Genomic DNA, 23,102 nt, shown 5'->3' on the forward strand with positions numbered 1-23,102 from the left:
AATAGACCACAAGAACTCACAACCTCTAAACATTACTATAGACCCGAGCAACGCCACTGTATCGGATTGTCTTTAAAGTATTTTTTCACCGTGTAATCCAAAAAACTGTTTCCACATGAACTGATCTTAAAACATACTAATTAATCACAAATATATACATAATATAATGCCTTTATTTCTATTTACATTATATTTTAGATACGTTTTAGTTGCCTACATTTAAGAAACATGTATTACTGCATTACCACATCTCATAATACATATACCTATGATATTATTACTAATAAATAACTACAATAATATACCGTGCACTTCTCTTCCAACCACAAGTTAACACTTCCATGGAAGAGTAGTATTCAAATGTCCCAATATGTACAAACACAATGTAAATACTACTTTATATATACTTACCTAATTTCTTTAATAAAAAATAAAATGTCAGCCAGTATAGAATAGATAGGATTTTAAATGCAAGAAAATAACGAATACGATTTAAATAAATTATTTTTAATTATATTTTTCAGAGAATTTTATCACCATTTTGACTACATTATTGTTAAGAAGCTTATCGAGGTCCTTCGCCCATACAAAGTCAATGTGGTTGAACATTTCATATGGAATTGGCTTGCTGTAAACCACTGGACTCGTCTTTTTGAGGGTTTTTATAATCCTGCTTGCCACCTGAAAAATAAAACAGTATTATTAAACGATATAATTTTCCCCTTGCGTAAACTGTAATATTTTGTAAAAATGTAAAAAAAGGGTTATAAAAAGAAAAAAAATTGAATGCGAATGAAGCAGAAAGAAGTGCGCAAAAACCGTGATGGTTAATTAGTTAGTTATGTGTTTTTTATTATGGTATACATATTATTGTCTTACATCCGGACTGGACAGTTTGTCATTTTTGCCATAAAAGACGGCCGTGGGAGCCAAATTTGCGGTGAGATTATAACGGGGTGGTTCCGACTGTCCATACTTCTTCATATTCTCAGCCTTTCCATGGTTGTACTCATTAAAGACTCCTGTAAAATCAATAATGACAATGATATTTTACTCATTATCTCTTATCTAATCTTCGTCCCCTCGTCTCATTCGCTTCGATAAGGCGCCTCCATTTCCATCTCCATCCACTGTATAACAAGCCATTCTTTGCATAACCTCTGGAGTTGATACATTGATTATCTACTGTTACGTGGCATAAGAAAAAAGCCCTCAGTCGAGTAGACCATCCTATTAGTCGTCTGGGGCTCAATATATGCCATAAAGCAGATTGGCGTAACAGTAATTTATGCATTATATCCAACGGATAGGACAGGTGACATCTATATAATATAGGTATATAAAAACACGCGTATTTGAATGCAACGTTATGTCAGTTTCAAGGCAATCATTGAAGAACTTTGGGAGATTTAAGATTTTGAACAAACCAACATTTTTATTTATACATATTTGGCGCCCAACGAGGGGCAATCAAATAAATTATTATTAATCGGTCGGTTTTAAGCTGTAATTAATTTAGTTTTATCGGGGCCAGTTGATAAATAGATGTTAATTGTTTTAAATTTAGGAATGAAAATAATTAGTTAAGATCGGGATTAATTGTTTTCATAACAGAGCTGATTTACCCGTTAGAGTTCACTGCACATTTTGCCTCTGTAACTGCTACCGGTGTTTATTTAAAGTAATGCCTATACTTTTAAATATAGAAATACATTAAATGTATAAAATATGCTGTTAAGCGCCCTTGAGGTGATTTTCTCACGAAAACGGTGCTATACAAATAGTCCGATCGTAATAAGCTTGCGCAATGATGGAGGACTTGAAAAGCAGACGTATAAAACCGTGACGCTGTCCGGTGTTCGGTTTGGTACATACCTGTGGCGCCCAACTGGAGGTAATGGCCCAACAGCCTCAATGATGCTGGTTGAAGTTTGGCCTTTAAACCCGTGATGCTGTCCGGTATTCGGTTTGGTACATACCTGTGGCGCCCAACTGGAGGTAATGGCCCAACAGCCTCAATGATGCTGGTTGAAGTTTGGCCTTTAAACCCGTGATGCTGTCCGGTGTTCGGTTTGTTACATACCTGTGGCGCCCAACTGGAGGTAATGGCCCAACAGCCTCAATGATGCTGGTTGAAGTTTGGCCTTTAAACCCGTGATGCTGTCCGGTATTCGGTTTGGTACATACCTGTGGCGCCCAACTGGAGGTAATGGCCCAACAGCCTCAATGATGCTGGTTGAAGTTTGGCCTTTAAACCCGTGATGCTGTCCGGTGTTCGGTTTGTTACATACCTGTGGCGCCCAACTGGAGGTAATGGCCCAACAGCCTCAATGATGCTGGTTGAAGTTTGGCCTTTAAACCCGTGATGCTGTCCGGTATTCGGTTTGGTACATACCTGTGGCGCCCAACTGGAGGTAATGGCCCAACAGCCTCAATGATGCTGGTTGAAGTTTGGCCATTAAACCCGTGATGCTGTCCGGTGTTCGGTTTGTTACATACCTGTGGCGCCCAACTGGAGGTAATGGCCCAACAGCCTCAATGATGCTGGTTGAAGTTTGGCCTTTAAACCCGTGATGCTGTCCGGTATTCGGTTTGGTACATACCTGTGGCGCCCAACTGGAGGTAATGGCCCAACAGCCTCAATGATGCTGGTTGAAGTTTGGCCTTTAAACCCGTGATGCTGTCCGGTATTCGGTTTGGTACATACCTGTGGCGCCCAACTGGAGGTAATGGCCCAACAGCCTCAATGATGCTGGTTGAAGTTTGGCCTTTAAACCCGTGATGCTGTCCGGTATTCGGTTTGGTACATACCTGTGGCGCCCAACTGGAGGTAATGGCCCAACAGCCTCAATGATGCTGGTTGAAGTTTGGCCTTTAAACCCGTGATGCTGTCCGGTATTCGGTTTGGTACATACCTGTGGCGCCCAACTGGAGGTAATGGCCCAACAGCCTCAATGATGCTGGTTGAAGTTTGGCCTTTAAACCCGTGATGCTGTCCGGTATTCGGTTTGGTACATACCTGTGGCGCCCAACTGGAGGTAATGGCCCAACAGCCTCAATGATGCTGGTTGAAGTTTGGCCATTAAACCCGTGATGCTGTCCGGTGTTCGGTTTGTTACATACCTGTGGCGCCCAACTGGAGGTAATGGCCCAACAGCCTCAATGATGCTGGTTGAAGTTTGGCCTTTAAACCCGTGATGCTGTCCGGTATTCGGTTTGGTACATACCTGTGGCGCCCAACTGGAGGTAATGGCCCAACAGCCTCAATGATGCTGGTTGAAGTTTGGCCATTAAACCCGTGATGCTGTCCGGTGTTCGGTTTGTTACATACCTGTGGCGCCCAACTGGAGGTAATGGCCCAACAGCCTCAATGATGCTGGTTGAAGTTTGGCCTTTAAACCCGTGATGCTGTCCGGTATTCGGTTTGGTACATACCTGTGGCGCCCAACTGGAGGTAATGGCCCAACAGCCTCAATGATGCTGGTTGAAGTTTGGCCTTTAAACCCGTGATGCTGTCCGGTATTCGGTTTGGTACATACCTGTGGCGCCCAACTGGAGGTAATGGCCCAACAGCCTCAATGATGCTGGTTGAAGTTTGGCCATTAAACCCGTGATGCTGTCCGGTGTTCGGTTTGTTACATACCTGTGGCGCCCAACTGGAGGTAATGGCCCAACAGCCTCAATGATGCTGGTTGAAGTTTGGCCTTTAAACCCGTGATGCTGTCCGGTATTCGGTTTGGTACATACCTGTGGCGCCCAACTGGAGGTAATGGCCCAACAGCCTCAATGATGCTGGTTGAAGTTTGGCCATTAAACCCGTGATGCTGTCCGGTGTTCGGTTTGTTACATACCTGTGGCGCCCAACTGGAGGTAATGGCCCAACAGCCTCAATGATGCTGGTTGAAGTTTGGCCTTTAAACCCGTGATGCTGTCCGGTATTCGGTTTGGTACATACCTGTGGCGCCCAACTGGAGGTAATGGCCCAACAGCCTCAATGATGCTGGTTGAAGTTTGGCCTTTAAACCCGTGATGCTGTCCGGTGTTCGGTTTGTTACATACCTGTGGCGCCCAACTGGAGGTAATGGCCCAACAGCCTCAATGATGCTGGTTGAAGTTTGGCCTTTAAACCCGTGATGCTGTCCGGTATTCGGTTTGGTACATACCTGTGGCGCCCAACTGGAGGTAATGGCCCAACAGCCTCAATGATGCTGGTTGAAGTTTGGCCATTAAACCCGTGATGCTGTCCGGTGTTCGGTTTGTTACATACCTGTGGCGCCCAACTGGAGGTAATGGCCCAACAGCCTCAATGATGCTGGTTGAAGTTTGGCCTTTAAACCCGTGATGCTGTCCGGTATTCGGTTTGGTACATACCTGTGGCGCCCAACTGGAGGTAATGGCCCAACAGCCTCAATGATGCTGGTTGAAGTTTGGCCTTTAAACCCGTGATGCTGTCCGGTATTCGGTTTGGTACATACCTGTGGCGCCCAACTGGAGGTAATGGCCCAACAGCCTCAATGATGCTGGTTGAAGTTTGGCCTTTAAACCCGTGATGCTGTCCGGTATTCGGTTTGGTACATACCTGTGGCGCCCAACTGGAGGTAATGGCCCAACAGCCTCAATGATGCTGGTTGAAGTTTGGCCTTTAAACCCGTGATGCTGTCCGGTATTCGGTTTGGTACATACCTGTGGCGCCCAACTGGAGGTAATGGCCCAACAGCCTCAATGATGCTGGTTGAAGTTTGGCCTTTAAACCCGTGATGCTGTCCGGTATTCGGTTTGGTACATACCTGTGGCGCCCAACTGGAGGTAATGGCCCAACAGCCTCAATGATGCTGGTTGAAGTTTGGCCTTTAAACCCGTGATGCTGTCCGGTATTCGGTTTGGTACATACCTGTGGCGCCCAACTGGAGGTAATGGCCCAACAGCCTCAATGATGCTGGTTGAAGTTTGGCCATTAAACCCGTGATGCTGTCCGGTGTTCGGTTTGTTACATACCTGTGGCGCCCAACTGGAGGTAATGGCCCAACAGCCTCAATGATGCTGGTTGAAGTTTGGCCTTTAAACCCGTGATGCTGTCCGGTATTCGGTTTGGTACATACCTGTGGCGCCCAACTGGAGGTAATGGCCCAACAGCCTCAATGATGCTGGTTGAAGTTTGGCCTTTAAACCCGTGATGCTGTCCGGTGTTCGGTTTGTTACATACCTGTGGCGCCCAACTGGAGGTAATGGCCCAACAGCCTCAATGATGCTGGTTGAAGTTTGGCCTTTAAACCCGTGATGCTGTCCGGTATTCGGTTTGGTACATACCTGTGGCGCCCAACTGGAGGTAATGGCCCAACAGCCTCAATGATGCTGGTTGAAGTTTGGCCATTAAACCCGTGATGCTGTCCGGTGTTCGGTTTGTTACATACCTGTGGCGCCCAACTGGAGGTAATGGCCCAACAGCCTCAATGATGCTGGTTGAAGTTTGGCCTTTAAACCCGTGATGCTGTCCGGTATTCGGTTTGGTACATACCTGTGGCGCCCAACTGGAGGTAATGGCCCAACAGCCTCAATGATGCTGGTTGAAGTTTGGCCTTTAAACCCGTGATGCTGTCCGGTATTCGGTTTGGTACATACCTGTGGCGCCCAACTGGAGGTAATGGCCCAACAGCCTCAATGATGCTGGTTGAAGTTTGGCCTTTAAACCCGTGATGCTGTCCGGTATTCGGTTTGGTACATACCTGTGGCGCCCAACTGGAGGTAATGGCCCAACAGCCTCAATGATGCTGGTTGAAGTTTGGCCTTTAAACCCGTGATGCTGTCCGGTATTCGGTTTGGTACATACCTGTGGCGCCCAACTGGAGGTAATGGCCCAACAGCCTCAATGATGCTGGTTGAAGTTTGGCCTTTAAACCCGTGATGCTGTCCGGTATTCGGTTTGGTACATACCTGTGGCGCCCAACTGGAGGTAATGGCCCAACAGCCTCAATGATGCTGGTTGAAGTTTGGCCATTAAACCCGTGATGCTGTCCGGTGTTCGGTTTGTTACATACCTGTGGCGCCCAACTGGAGGTAATGGCCCAACAGCCTCAATGATGCTGGTTGAAGTTTGGCCTTTAAACCCGTGATGCTGTCCGGTATTCGGTTTGGTACATACCTGTGGCGCCCAACTGGAGGTAATGGCCCAACAGCCTCAATGATGCTGGTTGAAGTTTGGCCATTAAACCCGTGATGCTGTCCGGTGTTCGGTTTGTTACATACCTGTGGCGCCCAACTGGAGGTAATGGCCCAACAGCCTCAATGATGCTGGTTGAAGTTTGGCCTTTAAACCCGTGATGCTGTCCGGTATTCGGTTTGGTACATACCTGTGGCGCCCAACTGGAGGTAATGGCCCAACAGCCTCAATGATGCTGGTTGAAGTTTGGCCTTTAAACCCGTGATGCTGTCCGGTATTCGGTTTGGTACATACCTGTGGCGCCCAACTGGAGGTAATGGCCCAACAGCCTCAATGATGCTGGTTGAAGTTTGGCCATTAAACCCGTGATGCTGTCCGGTGTTCGGTTTGTTACATACCTGTGGCGCCCAACTGGAGGTAATGGCCCAACAGCCTCAATGATGCTGGTTGAAGTTTGGCCTTTAAACCCGTGATGCTGTCCGGTATTCGGTTTGGTACATACCTGTGGCGCCCAACTGGAGGTAATGGCCCAACAGCCTCAATGATGCTGGTTGAAGTTTGGCCATTAAACCCGTGATGCTGTCCGGTGTTCGGTTTGTTACATACCTGTGGCGCCCAACTGGAGGTAATGGCCCAACAGCCTCAATGATGCTGGTTGAAGTTTGGCCTTTAAACCCGTGATGCTGTCCGGTATTCGGTTTGGTACATACCTGTGGCGCCCAACTGGAGGTAATGGCCCAACAGCCTCAATGATGCTGGTTGAAGTTTGGCCATTAAACCCGTGATGCTGTCCGGTGTTCGGTTTGTTACATACCTGTGGCGCCCAACTGGAGGTAATGGCCCAACAGCCTCAATGATGCTGGTTGAAGTTTGGCCTTTAAACCCGTGATGCTGTCCGGTATTCGGTTTGGTACATACCTGTGGCGCCCAACTGGAGGTAATGGCCCAACAGCCTCAATGATGCTGGTTGAAGTTTGGCCTTTAAACCCGTGATGCTGTCCGGTATTCGGTTTGGTACATACCTGTGGCGCCCAACCGGAGGTAATGGCCCAACAGCCTCAATGATGCTGGTTGAAGTTTGGCCATTAAACCTGTGATGCTGTCCGGTGTTCGGTTTGGTACATACCTGTGGCGCCCAACTGGAGGTAATGGCCCAACAGCCTCAATGATGCTGGTTGAAGTTTGGCCATTAAACCTGTGATGCTGTCCGGTGTTCGGTTTGGTACATACCTGTGGCGCCCAACTGGAGGTAATGGCCCAACAGCCTCAATGATGCTGATTGAAGTTTGGTTATTAAACCCGTGACGCTGTCCGGTGTTCGGTTTGGTACATACCTGTGGCGCCCAACTGGAGGTAATGCCCCAACAGCCTCAATGATGCTGGTTGAAGTTTGGATATTATTAGTGGCCGCATTATCTGTAGAGATTAAATATAATATTAGGAATATTAACGCGATGTAATAGTTTAACTTCTCAGCTATGGTCTCATATAAATCGTCGTGTATCCCTTACTGTTGTGATGAGAAATGTTATCTAAACGACATAAGAAAGAGAAAGTACCATGCTTTATATTCAAATCTAGTAGTTAACAGCGGTGGAATTAGAATATGCACCTTAATGAAACCAAAGGTTGAATTAAAAAAGCTCTAGTGGACCCCATGCTTCGCTATTGCTAATGTCCTTCTCGGGCGTCTCCAACTTCTTCCACCATTCACTACTGCAGTGTTCCGCAAACTTTTTATGTTCACGGTACACCTAACTAATCAAGAAATTTTAACGGTACACCAAAGAAAAAAAACAAGGTAAATTTTGGATACGATTGGCTAGGCTTATTACGAATAACGGCGAACTTTGAGGTTAAACTACGAAAGCTGCATGTCATCATAATTTAAAAAAACATCCCAGGTTTTGAATGGTTTGTTTGGCAAAGCAGGGTTTGTCTAGCCGGGTTTGTGTAATTATGATTGATATTTATCACATAACAGTGACGGAATGACCGCGAACTGTCACCGAATCGGTTCGAGAAGTGAATTTTAATTTTACGCAATTGATAATTAAAATGCATCTTTTTCCGCCACCACCAAGCCAAAAAGTTTTCTTTTATAGTAATTACGGCATATCTAAAGTTTTTTTTTAAAATTATTCGTAATAGGCGTGGCCACTCCGAACCAAAAACAATATTTTATTAATATTTATTATTAAAATCAATATAACATGAAAAGATGTTTAATTCGAAATGTGAGCCTGTTTAACTGAACACAGACGATCAAAATTTGGAACAATCGTTGATAACGCTGCTCGCATCTCTTCGTCGATCGTCCTGATGCGTTTTCTTTTTTTTTGACTTTATCATTGTGAGAGTTGAAAACCCCAATTCGCATAAATAGGTCGTGGCAAATGGTAATAGAATTGCAATAGCTCGCTTTGACAGCAGTGGATACTCATTTTTTACGTGGAGCCAAAAATGTGCTAACTCTTTTTCAGAAAATTTTAATTTTAGTGTCCGATCAGTTTTAAGCTAAATGAATTCGTAATGTTATATTGTCACGCGCATGCACCCCGATAGCTCGTGAGCAGATAATGTGCACATCACGTGATAATGTAGCAATAGCACCCCACTTACGTAGTGTAACACACGTGATAATGTAGCGTAGCGGCGTAGCACACGGCCACTTCGTAGCGATCGAGTCCCACCCACGCCACCTCCGACCGCCGCGCCGCACAGAAAAGTAAAGACCGATTTACAGAGCACTTTGTGAGAAGTGACGCGGGACTCGCGGCACACTTACAAATGGCCACGGCACACCAGTGTGCCGCGGAGCACACTTTGCGGAACACTGCACTACTGTATATGTATACCACAATGTTACTGTTAAAAACTACATTCACTTTAATTCGATTCCGTATCTCATTCCGGTGCAGAGATATTGCGTTATGTATTTCTCGGGCGTTCCCTACTCCTGGCACTAATAAGAACAAACGATAACGATGACAACTTAAAATAATGAAAAGTGACATTATTATCTCATTCGCAACATCATGCACCCGGATAATCGAACTGGAACCCATATGAATAGGACTCGCTTCCTGCACGGAGAAAACTTACTGAAAAACGGGATTGCAGGCCCTTAACGAATAAATTAATAGGTTTCCTGATAAAATACCAATGAATTGTCACGATTTCGGAACTAATATTTATAACACTCGCATATATTTGCATTTCGTCATTATATACATATTATTAATACAAACGCAGGTGCATGAATACGTTTTCCGATATTATTAAGAATTTACTAAAAGTGATCAGTAAATGGCCTTCAGTCCCCTTTTTAACCGGATTACCAATAACTTGAATGGATTTTTAATATTTTGGTGTTTAGCAGTAACTTTGTGGTTTGACAAATTGATGAAAATTAAATAATTACTTTGTTTAAAACCCGAAATTTTATTTCTTTAATTCTCTATAAGCGACCGGTTTCGCTTAGTACAAGCATCTTCAATGTATACAATTAAACTACTCTAAAAATACAATGTGTGGGTTTATATCTACATAAAAATGTGAGACAAAACATAGCATGAACTTAAAATCTAACTTAGTAACAGAGAGAAAGAAAGCAAACAGATAATGTCGTGTGCATAATGAGATAAATATTAGAGATGTTCCGACTAGTCGGCGACTAGTCGGTAAAGCCGACTATCCGGCCACTATTGTAGTCGGCGATTAGTCGGCGACTAATCGGCAAAGAGCGCCGACTATCCGGCTTCTTACGTTGTATGTATTTCTCAATAATATGAATGCGGGGGAACTACATGAAATAAAAACCTTGATTATATATTTTTTCTTTTTATAATCAGTCTTATACATTAAAAAATGTAAAGCAATCTTTCCTTTGCTAATCACTTTTTAAAATTACTTGCTTGTAAAGAAAACATAATTATGACATTTATTGAACAAAATTAGTATCTATCCTAATTAACATAAAAAACAACATAATATCTTCTTATCTTCAATGAACATTTATAAGTATTTCTTATTATTAAAATAAAAAGTAGATTTTTTAAATTAACAAACTCAGTTATATGTATTAAATCAAGATTGTATGTACAAGATGCACAGTAATATATGTATATATTATATATATATATACAAAAATTCTAAACATGAACTGTTTGATAAAAACAAAAAAAAATGAAAAAAACATATTTCTTATAACCATACCTACATAATCTAATCAAATCAAAGTCACAATTGTGACAACCAAAAATATCATAATCTCCTTATATTTTTTATAACTTACTTATATTTTTTAATTAAGGGTAAATTATGATGTACGAAGACTAAAGCTTCTGCCCTTTCTGGTAGCAATCGATTTCTTTTTGTTTCATATATGTTTCCGGCCTCTGAGAAAAGCTTCTCACTGTAAACAGAACTTGCGGGACAGCAGAGGTACACTTTGGCCATGCGCGACATTTCAGGGTACCTAGAACTATCCCCGAAACCGTAATCGGCTAGTCGGCGAAAGTCATAATCGGCACTTCTCTAATAAATATATATAAATATAAAGAGAATGTTATTAGTTTAAAGGAAAATATACCTAATATTGGGCTATTGGATACATTTACTTGATTATTGAGAATTTGGGTTTTTGGTTTTAACGGCTTTCTATATTTGGAGAGCTTCTAAATTATTTAGCCTTTTAATAAATCAGCAACTCTCATTTTTCTCCGTGTAACAATATTACATTACAACCATCATAAACGCTTGCTGTCCCTCTTCCGCTAGGGACAATAGTTGACTAAGTAATAGCTAGTGTAATTAATTGGCGTAAACAAGACTAAGGGCTTTTCCGGTGGAAGCGTATACCGATGCACAAATACATTCAATGCCAAGCTTGTTTATTGGAGCCAACATTTCGCTGCGTTACCTATACTTACATAGTCCATCTGGGCCGAGTCTTCCCCGATGAAAATGGCAAAGGCCGGAAAGCATACATCCCTTTCGATTCTGTCCGCTGAGCAGAATAACCGCAGCACCCTTTCCATGATCGGGTTGAAGCCAATGGGTTCGGCACCCATATTGCGTAATGTATTCTGAAATCATACACGTTTTAGCTAAATTCAACAACATTTTAAATTTTTTTAAATCAATATTTAATTTTATTAATATTCCGGCGTCGTACCATTACCTTGGATGTCATATAGCCGACATATTCGCACAAGAGGTTGGGATAAGGTTAAGTTGGTTCTTTGGAAAGGAATATGGAAAGTTTCGGTGTTCCTTACGATATAAATTCATCACTAGCTTCGTCCAGACTCCGAGTAACAAACCACGCTTGAGCTGGATAAAACCGCCAGTTTTAAAATCTATATATATAACTCTGGGATATACATTATAGAGTTACGTAAAACGGAGGTCAAACACGAAAATAGTTGAGTCCGTTTATCGTCTTCGAGCCTTAGACGGTTTTGGTCCCAATTTGCTTTATGGGTGGTTAGGATAAGTTAGGTTGTCTGTCCATTGCATTTTGGCACGATATTTTCTACTACTAATGCTCGCATTCCGATCTTTGTGTCTGAGATGCAACTCACCTCTACTCCGAGTTTACTCAGAAACCGCATCAGGTCCCCCAGCCGCGGGTTGATGGAGGCGACGGGCGCGAGCGCGGTGAAAGACGCCACGCGCGCCGCGACGTCCGGTCGCCGGCTAACCAGCACGAAGTAGGTGGTCGTGCCCATCGAGTAGCCGACATAGTGCAGCCGCGCCGCGCCCGTCACGTTCTGCACCGTGTCGAAGATTGCGGGCAGGTCGTAGATGCCGTGCTCGTGGAAACTTGTGAAACCAATCACACGTATTTATTAATTGTATATACGGTACATTAAATACTATTCCATTTGATTATCTCAAAAATACGATATATCTGGACTGCCGCTCAATTCTCTAAAATAGACCTCACGGTATTGGTACCGAATCGACAACAACCGGAGACCCTGCGCAGAAAACTGAAGTTCCCTTGCTACGTGTCTTCATTCCTGTATTTGATTTAAGTTGGTTTGTGAATACCGGCAGACTGAACTCCAACGTGCATGTGTTCCAAGGTTAAGGATAATTACTCATTAGAACGTAAATCTCTAGTTTAAGCCGTAATTTTATATAGCCGTATTTTGTATATATCCACTCGGTCATAAAAAATGTATAGTTTTAAGTTACTAGTTAAAAGTCTTGTTGTAAATCACTAGCTATTAAACTTAGTTTAAAGACACAACTTTCATAAGTTGCAAAGCATAAGTTAAATGTATAAAATAAGTTGTTAAGCGCCTTTAAGGTGATTTTCTCACGAAAACAGCGCTATACAAATAATCCAATCTATTATTATTATAAGAACGATTCAGGTTCTGCTGAATAATTTTACTTAAACTTAACACATTCTTTGCGGGAAATGAGAAAACTCGTCATACCTACGCCTTTTTACAGTAAAACGCGGGAGACGAGATTACTCGTTTTGTTGCGGTAAGGGGCGGGAAACTTTTAAACAAGGGGTTCTACATGGGTGCGGGGTCATGTATTTTCTATTGTCGGCGGTATCCGATCTATCTACCTGTCAATACAATGAGTGTGAAACACAACAAAAAAATAAAATCGTTGTCGCGTATGTTCCGCTCACAAACTACGCAGTGAAACGCGGTACATGTGCAAGTTTTGCAATGTGCCCCTGCATAAAGGAAAGTGTTTCGAACGCTATCACACATTGAAGCACTATTAGGTTATAGTTTTTTTTATATGTATTGAAAATTTCTAAATAATCTTGTAATTTTGTATGAATAAAATTCGACATATTATTTCGATTGTGAAATACTGTTTTTCCTATGATTCCCAAGAAAGTAGAAAGTTGTTGTTCATTAAAAAAAGGAATTACACATATATGGCTAAATAAATAAATAGAGACATCTTTTTAAAATAAAACACTGAAAGTTTCATCTAAAAATATCAACTAGATCATAAGATATGAATATTTTGCGGAAAGTCTAACTTTGGCGCCATAATTTTAAAAAACACCCGCACTTGGCCCCAATTTTGCGGTAAAATGCCCGACCATATAGTGTTAAAATTATTAACCACTGTTTCCCAGTTCTCTCGGATGACAGCGAAAAAGTCGTTAAAAAGGTTAAAGACAATTCCTTATCCCTAAGTAGAACCGGATTCGTCGCTCTGGTTGGGGTGTTTTACTGTACATCTCCCACATTCGTATAATTCCGACATTGCATATTATAAGTAAACTTGTCAATATCTCGCCAACTGTTTTACTTACCTGTACAACCAGAATTTAGAATTAGTTCTGTCCATGTTAATATGGTGAGAATACTCGTTGCCACGAAAATTGCCTAGCCAAACGTCGAATCCCTCGTTGGCCAGGAGATAACCTGAAACCAAAGATGTTGATTAGTGATTTCCAAATAGAAGAAATGGCTCCCTGAGCTTCCCCTCCGCTGGAGACATCTACAGCTACAGGGGATCATTGCAGTGTAGAAAGAGACGACGATTACAGTAAGAAGACGTTGGAAAATTTGACCGGCTAAAATATTTTAAAAAAGGATCGCATAATTTTATTAAAATTGTGATAACTGCACACACGTTCCAACTGCCCGGAGCCAGTTGGACTATGGGATCCCCAGTTTGATGTAGGTTGTAAGGCTGAAAGAAGTGGGAGAGGAAGGATATGGAAAAGGAAGTACTTGACTATATTGATCTTGACACTAAATACTACTTACATTTCAACCAATGTTTCTATTCTCACTTGCGATGTTTTACCAGGGCGATACTGAGAGTATCTTATTTTTCTGGTATCTTCGCCTATGGGAGGTCAGCTGTCATCATGGCACTTTCGGTTTGCAGGTTGCGGCACATAACAATAAGTAACTCCAGTGCAAAATAATATGGCTTTAAAAATATATATTCATATACATAGACGAAGAAACGCTGATTTTGAATACAGTCAATTCCGCTTAATTGTTACGCCGGTTTATCGGGCCAGCCGGTTATTTGGGCCAAAACTTAAGGAACAGAAACCATTTAAAGAAACTAACACTAATTAACTTTGGTTAACTGGGAAACCATTCCATTTATTTGCGGAAAATTCTGATCTGAAGTCGATGCAAATGACGTGTAACATGTTTTAGTTAACAGCATGCGTGCAATATTTATTTATTCACTAACGGATCAAGTCCAATTAACAAATTGATACTACACGAAGTTAATACAAGGAGAAATGTTACAATAAAAGATGCTATGACAAAAATTGGACACAAAAACAATAGAGATAATATCAAGTCAAGACAGGAACATGATCACCAACACAGAAATTCTCAGGCGGGCTAGAGCAGAGAGAGAACTGCTTAGATTAATAAAAATCAGGAAAATTTCATATCTGGGTCATGTACTTCGAGGGGAGAAGTATCACTTGCTCCAGTTAATATTGAAAGGCAAGAAAGAGGGTCGCAGAGAGCCTGGTAGGAGACAAATGTCTTGGCTGCGAAATATACGAGAGTGGACCGGCATTAGAAGTGTGGAGGAGCTATTCCGGGCAGCGCAAGACAAAGAGACATTTTCTAGAGTGATCGCCAACGTCGGGGGGACCTGATACGGCACATAAAGAAGAAGACAGGAACAAGGTTTCGATGGAGTTCACGACTTCTGCCATATCAATACAAAATATTACTCGCGTAATGACTGACAAAAATCATTTAGGCTTACACTAAAAAATATGCTGCGAGCGTGAGGAAGGAAATGCGCCGTGCTACAGGAGTTCAGAGTGCATTCGGCGGTAATGCAGTAGATTTTGCCCACGTCAGCTGTTCGCCGTTCGCCGACATTCGTCAACGTCAAGTTGTTCATTCGCAGTAGACTGCCGCGTGTGTAAGAAGTCATGTTTTGGGTTACTGTTATTGTAACATGTAATATTAGTAATTATATATTTAAAAAAATAAGGTTTAAAAATAACATATTATAACATAATATAAAAAAAAACTCAATGGAAGATAATTTATCTTTGGGACAAAAGGTTTGGGCTTGCTGTGTCCCAGATAAGCGGAATCTACGGTATACAAATCTTATTATGTGTAATTTAAACATGTAGATATTAGCGGTCATTAATCTTTACGATTTTTTCTTCAATTATATTTTATTAAGTTATAAAATTTTATATCTAGTGTATATATTGGACTCACCCAGGCTTCTATTCCTCCCCATCCGTATAAAGTCCTCGGAGCTGCCTGTGATGCCGTGCACGAGGAGCACCGGTGCTGCATTGCGCGGCTTCACGTCAGCACGCCGCAGTCGGTGTACTGTCAGCAGATATCCGTCGGCAGTGCGAGCAGTGTGCTGCTCCACAGTGTATTCGCTGCTCTCGCGAGCTACCGACTCTGTCTAAAAAATAAAAATAGTTGCAAATCTTTTCCTTCAACCTGCTTATTTTCAGGTATAACTAATATGTACCTCTACCGCTGTAATTTACCGCTACCATTCTTCTACACCTCTTCCTTCATTTTTACTGTACATTTTTCATATCATACTTTGTACTGTTAGAATAATAATAATATTTGGATGATTTGTATAGTGCCGTTTTTATGCAAAATCACCTATATATCTATCTCTACATAGTATAAAATATGGACGCTGTTCGTGTCTGTTTGTGCGTTTAGTTAAAAGTAGTCTAAACTACGCAACGGATTTTGATAGGGTTTTCATTATCATTTAGAGAATTTCTTCCGGTAGGTTTACATATAGGGTGTCCGGAAACTCGTAGTACAAGCGGGAAACTGGTGAATCTACATCACATTTGGAGTCGATTTTGTAGTATATATTTTTTTATTTGAGCTTTCGTTATCGAGTAAATCGAGTTTGAAGTTGCATTTTTTTTTTTTTAATCACATTCTTATAAATTATTACTGAAGATCAAAGTACCCAACTAATTAAAACTATTTGAAAGTAAAACAAATGACGAAACTCGGATTTGAAGCATTATTTTGAAATCATCCTTCATTTAACCCGGTGTAATCATAAAATATTCCTGCTCTGCAGGGTTAAAACATCTGTTATTCAACCCTAAACACCAGAAAAAACTTTAACCCTAAAATAGCCGAAAAATATTTTTTTTTGGTTTTTTTTTTTTTTTGAAAATGCTCAAATCAAAAAACTTTATGTTTTTTTGGGTTTCCCATGTGGTGTAGATTCTCCAGTTTCCCGCTTGTACTACGAGTTTCCGGACACCGTGTATATAATCCATGCATATTATATTTATAGAAAGTAGTGAAAATAGGATGTTTTGTAATCAAGTCGTAAAAACAATATTTTTGGACACTTACATTGCTAACGCTGTCCAAACCTTATGAGATATCTTAAATGAATGTACCACAGAATTGTATATCTTAATAAGGTCTACAGATAAGTCCACGGTCGTATATGCCTATCTCCTAAGGATAACCCCCAGCAAAGCCGGGTACACCAGTTATTGTATAATAGTCTGAAAAAAAAAGGAAATCTATCTATATAAATAAAAATGTAAATGTTCGTTTGTTCAGAATCTTAAATCTCAGAAAGTACTTCACCGATTGCTTTGAATTGTTTTTTTATTTATTATTTAACGCCCTTTTCGGGGCTTTTACATATGAATATTAGGGACCGTTCAAGTATTACGTAAGCAGATTTATTACAATTTTTTACCCCCTCTTCCCCCTTGTCACCAAAAGTAAGCAAAGTTCTTAGCCCCCCCCCCTCCCATGCCTACGTAAAAATTGGTACCTATATGCATTTTTCTGTTAATGTATTCTGTTTTTTAAGCGAGTACCTAAACGTATTAATTATTTGTGGTAATCCCCGAATATGTATTCGGTTTTCAAACATAGACAATGTGTGGGTTGCCAATGTGTAAAAAAAAATAACTACTGCTGAGCAGTGCTGACGTAATCACTATCTCGACACTATCTCCCCACCCACCCATGTCATCAAAAATAATCAAAGCAAAGACCCCCCTGCCCCCCTATAGTGCTTACATAATACTTGAACGGCTCCTTAAGAAATATACATTATTTATTTATTCTAGATAACTGAATTCCTTCATTAACAACATTTTATATTTCTTCAAAGATAAATTGAAAATATCCACTGACTTGGTATAATTGTTTCCCTCCATTAGTATCCTGGGCAAAGAGAAATAAATATGGTAGTTAGTCCCAGAATTTCTGCACTGAAATAAATCCTGACTTCCAGTATTACGTTGTGGAATCCGGAAGCAATTCTAGCAATACCGCACTATCAACTAAATCATTTAGAATTTTAAATAGAAATACTATGTCAGTGAAAATTCTTCTGACAATTTTGACACCACGTTGAATTCGAATACACGTGTGTTTTTATATACCCATAATATATAGATGTCACTTGTGACTGTAACTCTTTCTGCACAGACAGACTGAGCCACAGCATCACGAGGCGGGGTACAGCTAGAAAATAAATAAAATGAAACTCGGCCACTATCCGGTCTTTATTACACTTACGAAGTTCATGTAGGATTCCACCGGTAACAGGATCAACATGTCTGCTGGTTTCGCGAGGTAAACCACCGCGGAAATCACGAACAAAATCAATTTCATTGTTGTTTTTTGACAATCTGCAAAAAATAATACAGGAATAGTATGGAGCTCCTATTAAATTGCACCATTAGAATTGACCCAAATACACACTTGGGATAAGATTGTGTGTCTATTGGTGCATATATATATACTCCCGACAGTGATGTCCTTGCGAAACGTCACCGAATAACAGCCTTTTGTCTTATTGTATTTTTTTATCGAAGAGAGATTTAGTTTGAAATATACTGTATGCAAGCAATGCATCTGGGCAATTAGTGTTTGCATCAACTCTCGCTGCGATACCTGTACCAAAGAACTGAACTTAAGAAAATATTTTTTTCATGTCCTGCTACAAAGTAAAATTGTTTTCTTGAATTATCCTTTACGATCTCAATTAAATTTTAATTGCTTTTGTTAATTATTTAATATGTATGATATAGTTTTTTTAGATCTAAACACATTTTTATTGAAGTAAAAACATAATATAATAAAACAAGTAAATAAAACATTTATTATCACTATTATAATGCGATAATATCCTCGAGTGATCTCACGTGCTGCGGATTTCATTTACATATTACAAATGAATTATATGAAGTTGCTCTAAGAATTGTAAATAAATTATGTAGTGTTTTTTAGTGCACTTGAGTGCTTTCTGTTTCGATTTGCAATTTATTTTATTTATTTATTTTATTTAAATTTTAATCCAGCAGGACTGGGAGGATAGTGCAATCCCAGTCTGCCATATTACATGAAATAAAACAGGGAAACAATAAAATAAAGTAAAAAAAAATATAAAAAATGGAAATAAGATAAAACAAAGAGAAAAAAAAATATTATGCAGGTACCTAAATATAAAATAATTCATAAATAAAATAGTCACATAAATAGGTAATACAATAAAAACAATTAGATTAAGTTTAACTAAACCGTCCACCAGGGAGGTCGCCGCATCATCTGCATCCATCGCTCATTGAGTGGGGAACTGAGCCACTCGGATGCAGCCACAACGATTTTTTTTTTAATTTTTATATTAACTCCACACAGGAGGCCCTGAAGAAAATAATTTCCCTCAGGGCCTATGTCATCTTTGGGGATGCTGTGTGGAGGGTCGTTTTGTGGAGAGGAAGGAGTGAACATGGGTCTTGAAGAGTCCCATGTTGTAGGAGGGAGGAAACACAGAGGCCGGCAGTTCGTTCCACTGCCGAGCTGTTGAACTTAAGAACGAATCGTAGAAGCGACTCGTTCTCATGTGACAAGTGTCAACTGTGTGCAAATGTTGGGCGCGCGTTTGGCGTGTATCCCGACTACGCACCGGTGCCGAAGGGATCAATGACGCTAGTTCCTCAGAGCATCTTCCATTGTAATACCGATAGAACAAGGGCAGCATACCTACCTGACGCCTGTGCTCTAAAGATTGCAGTCCGTTTATTAAGATTGGGGAATCTATCAGACGGACCGCCCGTTTCTGCACAGAGTCAAGGGTTTTTTCAGGTATTTAGGGGCTCCGGACCAGAGATGGCTGCCAAATTCGACAGTAGGGCGCACTTGCGATTTGTACAGGGTCAGCAGTTGTGTACTATTAAAGTATCTGCGGGCCCTGTACAGTACGCCCAGATTCTGAGAGGCCAACTTTACTCTGGCTTCGATGGCGCCCCCGTACCTGAGCTGGTCACTTATAGTTATACCAAGCATATCAATGGAAGGCATGTTCGGAAGATTGCTTCCGTTGAAGGAGACTAGATTATCAATTGGATCCCTTTTAGACGTAATCAGACAGGATTGGGTCTTTGAAACATTAAATTCGACGAGATTATTTTTACCCCAGGAGGAAATACTCTCGAGATAACCGTCCATTCTCTGCTTCAAAGCCCTCCGAGCCGTTGGAGTTTGTGAGCCCTTTGGGGGCTTGTCAAACAAAAAGCTATCATGAACTGTACTGTCATCCGCGTAACAATGAATCGGTGCACATGTCAAAAGGTCATTGATGTGCAACAAAAACAAAGTCGGAGACAGAACCGATCCCTGTGGGACGCCAGCATTTATGGAGTGCGAGGAAGAGGTGAAACCATCAGCAACCGCCTGAATCGACCTATCCTTTAAAAAGTCAGCAATCCACGTACACAGGGATGCGGGAAGTCCGTAAGAATGCAATTTGTTGACAAGTCCTAGGTGCCAGACCCGGTCAAAGGCCTTGGATATGTCTAGTGCGACCGTTTGGGTCTCACCGTGACGTTCCAGGCACCGCCTCCAAACATGCGTCACATACGCGAGAAGATCACCGCACGAGCGGTTCCGCCGGAATCCGTATTGACGGTCGTTGATAATTTTGTTCTTCTCGAGGTATGTGAGCAGTTTGTCGTTGATCACACGTTCCATCACTTTGGGCAGTACTGATGTGATCGCTATGGGGCGGTAGTTGGCTGGGTTGGAGCGGTCACCTTTCTTGGGAATAGGGTGAATGACCGCCCTTTTCCAACCAGAGGGCACAGTGCCACACTTCAGGGACATTTTGAAGAGCTTTGTCAAAACTGGAACTATTTCCGCAGCACACCTCTGCAATACCAGGGCAGGTATTCCATCAGGTCCACTAGCTTTGTTAACATCGAGCCCCCGTATGACGTGGAGTACATCCCGATGCCGGATCCTCAGCTTTTTCATATAGAAGCCGCAGTGACGAACCGACGGCGGAACAGCACCTCCGTCGTCGAGGGTCGAGTTTTCCGCAAACATTTTACCTAATAGGTTAGCCTTTTCGGTGGCGGTGTTTGCTAGTGAGCCGTCAGGTCTGGTAAGAGGTGGCAAACTGGGTTTGCAAAAATTTCGACCTATTGAGCCCGCAAGCGACCAGAATGCTCTGCTGCCATGCGGGCAGGCAGCCAGCTTTTTGCTGATCTGCAGGTCGTGTTCGAATTTTGACCTATTAATGATTCTCTTGCATTTTTTTTAATTTTTTTTTTTATAGTCAATACCTCACAAGAGTCCCAACTGCTCCCGTCTGGAGCCAGTGAGACTATGGCATCCCCAATTGGGGGATGTTGTGAGGCTGAAGGTAAGTGGGGAAGGGAAAGAGGAAGGTGGGGAAGTACCTGGCTATTCAGATCTAGTCACTAAACACGGCTAAAGCCATTTGGAGCAACGTTTCAATTCTGAATGGTGGTCTTACACCATGCGATACTGGTAGTATCTTCCACTCTGGAACGTGCCGCAAATATACTATATATTATTTTTAATTAATTAATTGTGAAATAACACAAATTAATCAAATAAAATTTATTTGCGCACGCCGGGTTCGAACCCGCGACCTTCGGAATGGCAGTCCAATGCGTTACCACTGGACTATGCCGGCCGTCATCATCCGTTGCATGATGTTGGTTGAGTCCTACCCCAGAAGCTGGCTAGTCGGTGGCGAAGTAAGGCGGGGAATGAGTGCACCCTCCCTTCAGTAAACATTGTGGAGGCACTGCAGAACCTCGGTAGTTGCATGAGCTGCCTGTATGCATTATTGTAGCACACCCTCAGCTTGTCCCATTGCGCTGCTGGGTATTGTGTCCACAGCTCAGATGTGTCACCACAGTGCAGTGCAGAATGCCTTGAAAAGTAGTTTTCTGACATCATCGCTACAGTGGTAGAACCGCCTTGAGAGCATTCCGGCCCGTATATTGATTGCTCTTCTTTGTCGTTCCATGTCTTCTAATCCTTCATATCTTCGGTTAGGATATGATATATTTTGTCAGGATATTTTCTATTTCTTATCTCCTTGTGTTTTTTATCCAGCCTTTTATTTGCTTTTTAAATGAATGAGAGTGGGATTTTGTTGTAGAGTTTAGTACCATAGTACACAAAGTGTTTTTGTCCAAATATTTCATTCGTTCTAGTTTAGAATAACTCGATCTAGTTTTTCTAATATTCGTGTTTGTTATTGTTTTCATTCCGGGATTCATGTAGAACAATTTATAAAAATCTCAAACTTCTGGATCATCTCCAGAAAAGTTCCCACAAAAAAACTCAACACGTAAACACGCTACAAGGTTCACAGAAAACTTATTAATCCCAAAAGCAAACAAAACTATATTTCAAAAAGGACAACACTACATGGCTATTAAAGTATATAACAACCTTCCACGTAGCATCAAACAAATAACCGACATACTTAAATTTAAAACATCACTAAAAACATTTCTTTTAAACAAATGTCACCACACCTTACATAAATTAAATACCTCTGTTTTTTATTTATTTTTTATTTGCATACATTTGCTAACATGTAATTGTTGGGTTATGTAATATAATGTGTATTTGTTGGGTTAGCTGGAAGAAATAGGATGTAACCTATAAGCTGTACCCTTTGTACTATGTATTTTTGTGTAATAAATATATTTTGAATTTGAAAGCTCAGCCTTTTGGCTCTTGTTTAATACTGTCTTCGTTTGGGGTAGATTTGGCTCTTATGATTTATTTGCCTTATCTGTTTCGCGGGGTAACGGTTCCGCTCCAATGCATCGGTTAGCGTTATAAGTTCCGATCCATCAAATCTCAAATCACATCTAGTAATTACCGATTATTGGTAAATTCTCCCAAATCAATTGTTCCAAGGACATATTTTTCAAATGGCAGTTATTCGAAATATACATTTTTATGTCTCAATTCTTAGAATAGTAATATTTGAATTCTCACAGAATTGTCACATGCTACAACACTAATCGCTATTTTTGCACAAACAAATTGGAACAAAATTTGATGTTCGTAGAAATGCATGGTCGAGGAAAAAGGAGTTGAAGAATCAGTAGGATCAATGAAATGATTTTCGAAAAACTTATTTCGAAGAAAACGTTAGACACAGCAAGTACCCATTGTTCGATTACCTGTATCCATGTACCTCCACCATACGAAGAAGAAGGCTATTTGAATTGTATTAAACTAGCGCAAACATGTTAAATCACGTAATATCCACGGCCGATAATCGAACCCCGATCAACTTCTTGCTAGGTAACTATGCTTGACCATTTCACCACCAACTATTGCAAGAACGGCGGCATAAATTCATTATATGTATTGTAAATAATCAAAAAATACTAATTCCGGTTGTATGTGCCTCCTGCATGAACTCAAATTTGATTTGAATTTAAATGTAATTTTCAAAATGGAACTGATTATGTCAATAATTCATATAAGCGATGAAGTATCTACCTAGTAATAGTTTTAGCAAAAAAATATTTTGATTGTGATTTTGTAAATTGGAATTAATTTTTCAATAATTCAGACTACCTAACTATGTATTTTAGAATTACACTCGTGCTTTTTTCAAATGACTTCCGATT

General features: G+C 41.0%; 2 protein-coding genes across 2 annotated transcripts in view; one reads left to right on the forward strand and one right to left on the reverse strand.

Moving 5' to 3' along the window:
- The window catches only part of LOC149413484 (uncharacterized), a 183,097-nt gene that overhangs the window by 34,020 nt on the left and 125,975 nt on the right, over window positions 1-23,102 (forward strand). The gene's annotated exons all lie outside the window — the stretch shown is intronic.
- On the reverse strand, window positions 508-21,396 carry LOC149413487 (lipase 1-like). The gene is made up of 8 exons (XM_089644406.1): window positions 21,217-21,396; window positions 15,379-15,577; window positions 13,464-13,575; window positions 11,746-11,986; window positions 11,092-11,247; window positions 7,492-7,573; window positions 880-1,022; window positions 508-681 (listed from the first exon to the last, which is right to left on the reverse strand). Exons 1-8 carry the CDS (start codon window positions 21,394-21,396, stop codon window positions 508-510), a joined length of 1,287 nt encoding a protein of 428 aa, XP_089500532.1.

The sequence above is a fragment of the Hesperophylax consimilis genome, chromosome 21 (genome assembly GCF_061612785.1).
Source record: "Hesperophylax consimilis isolate HC1 chromosome 21, BYU_Hcon_1.0, whole genome shotgun sequence".
Lineage (NCBI taxonomy): Eukaryota > Metazoa > Arthropoda > Insecta > Trichoptera > Limnephilidae > Hesperophylax > Hesperophylax consimilis.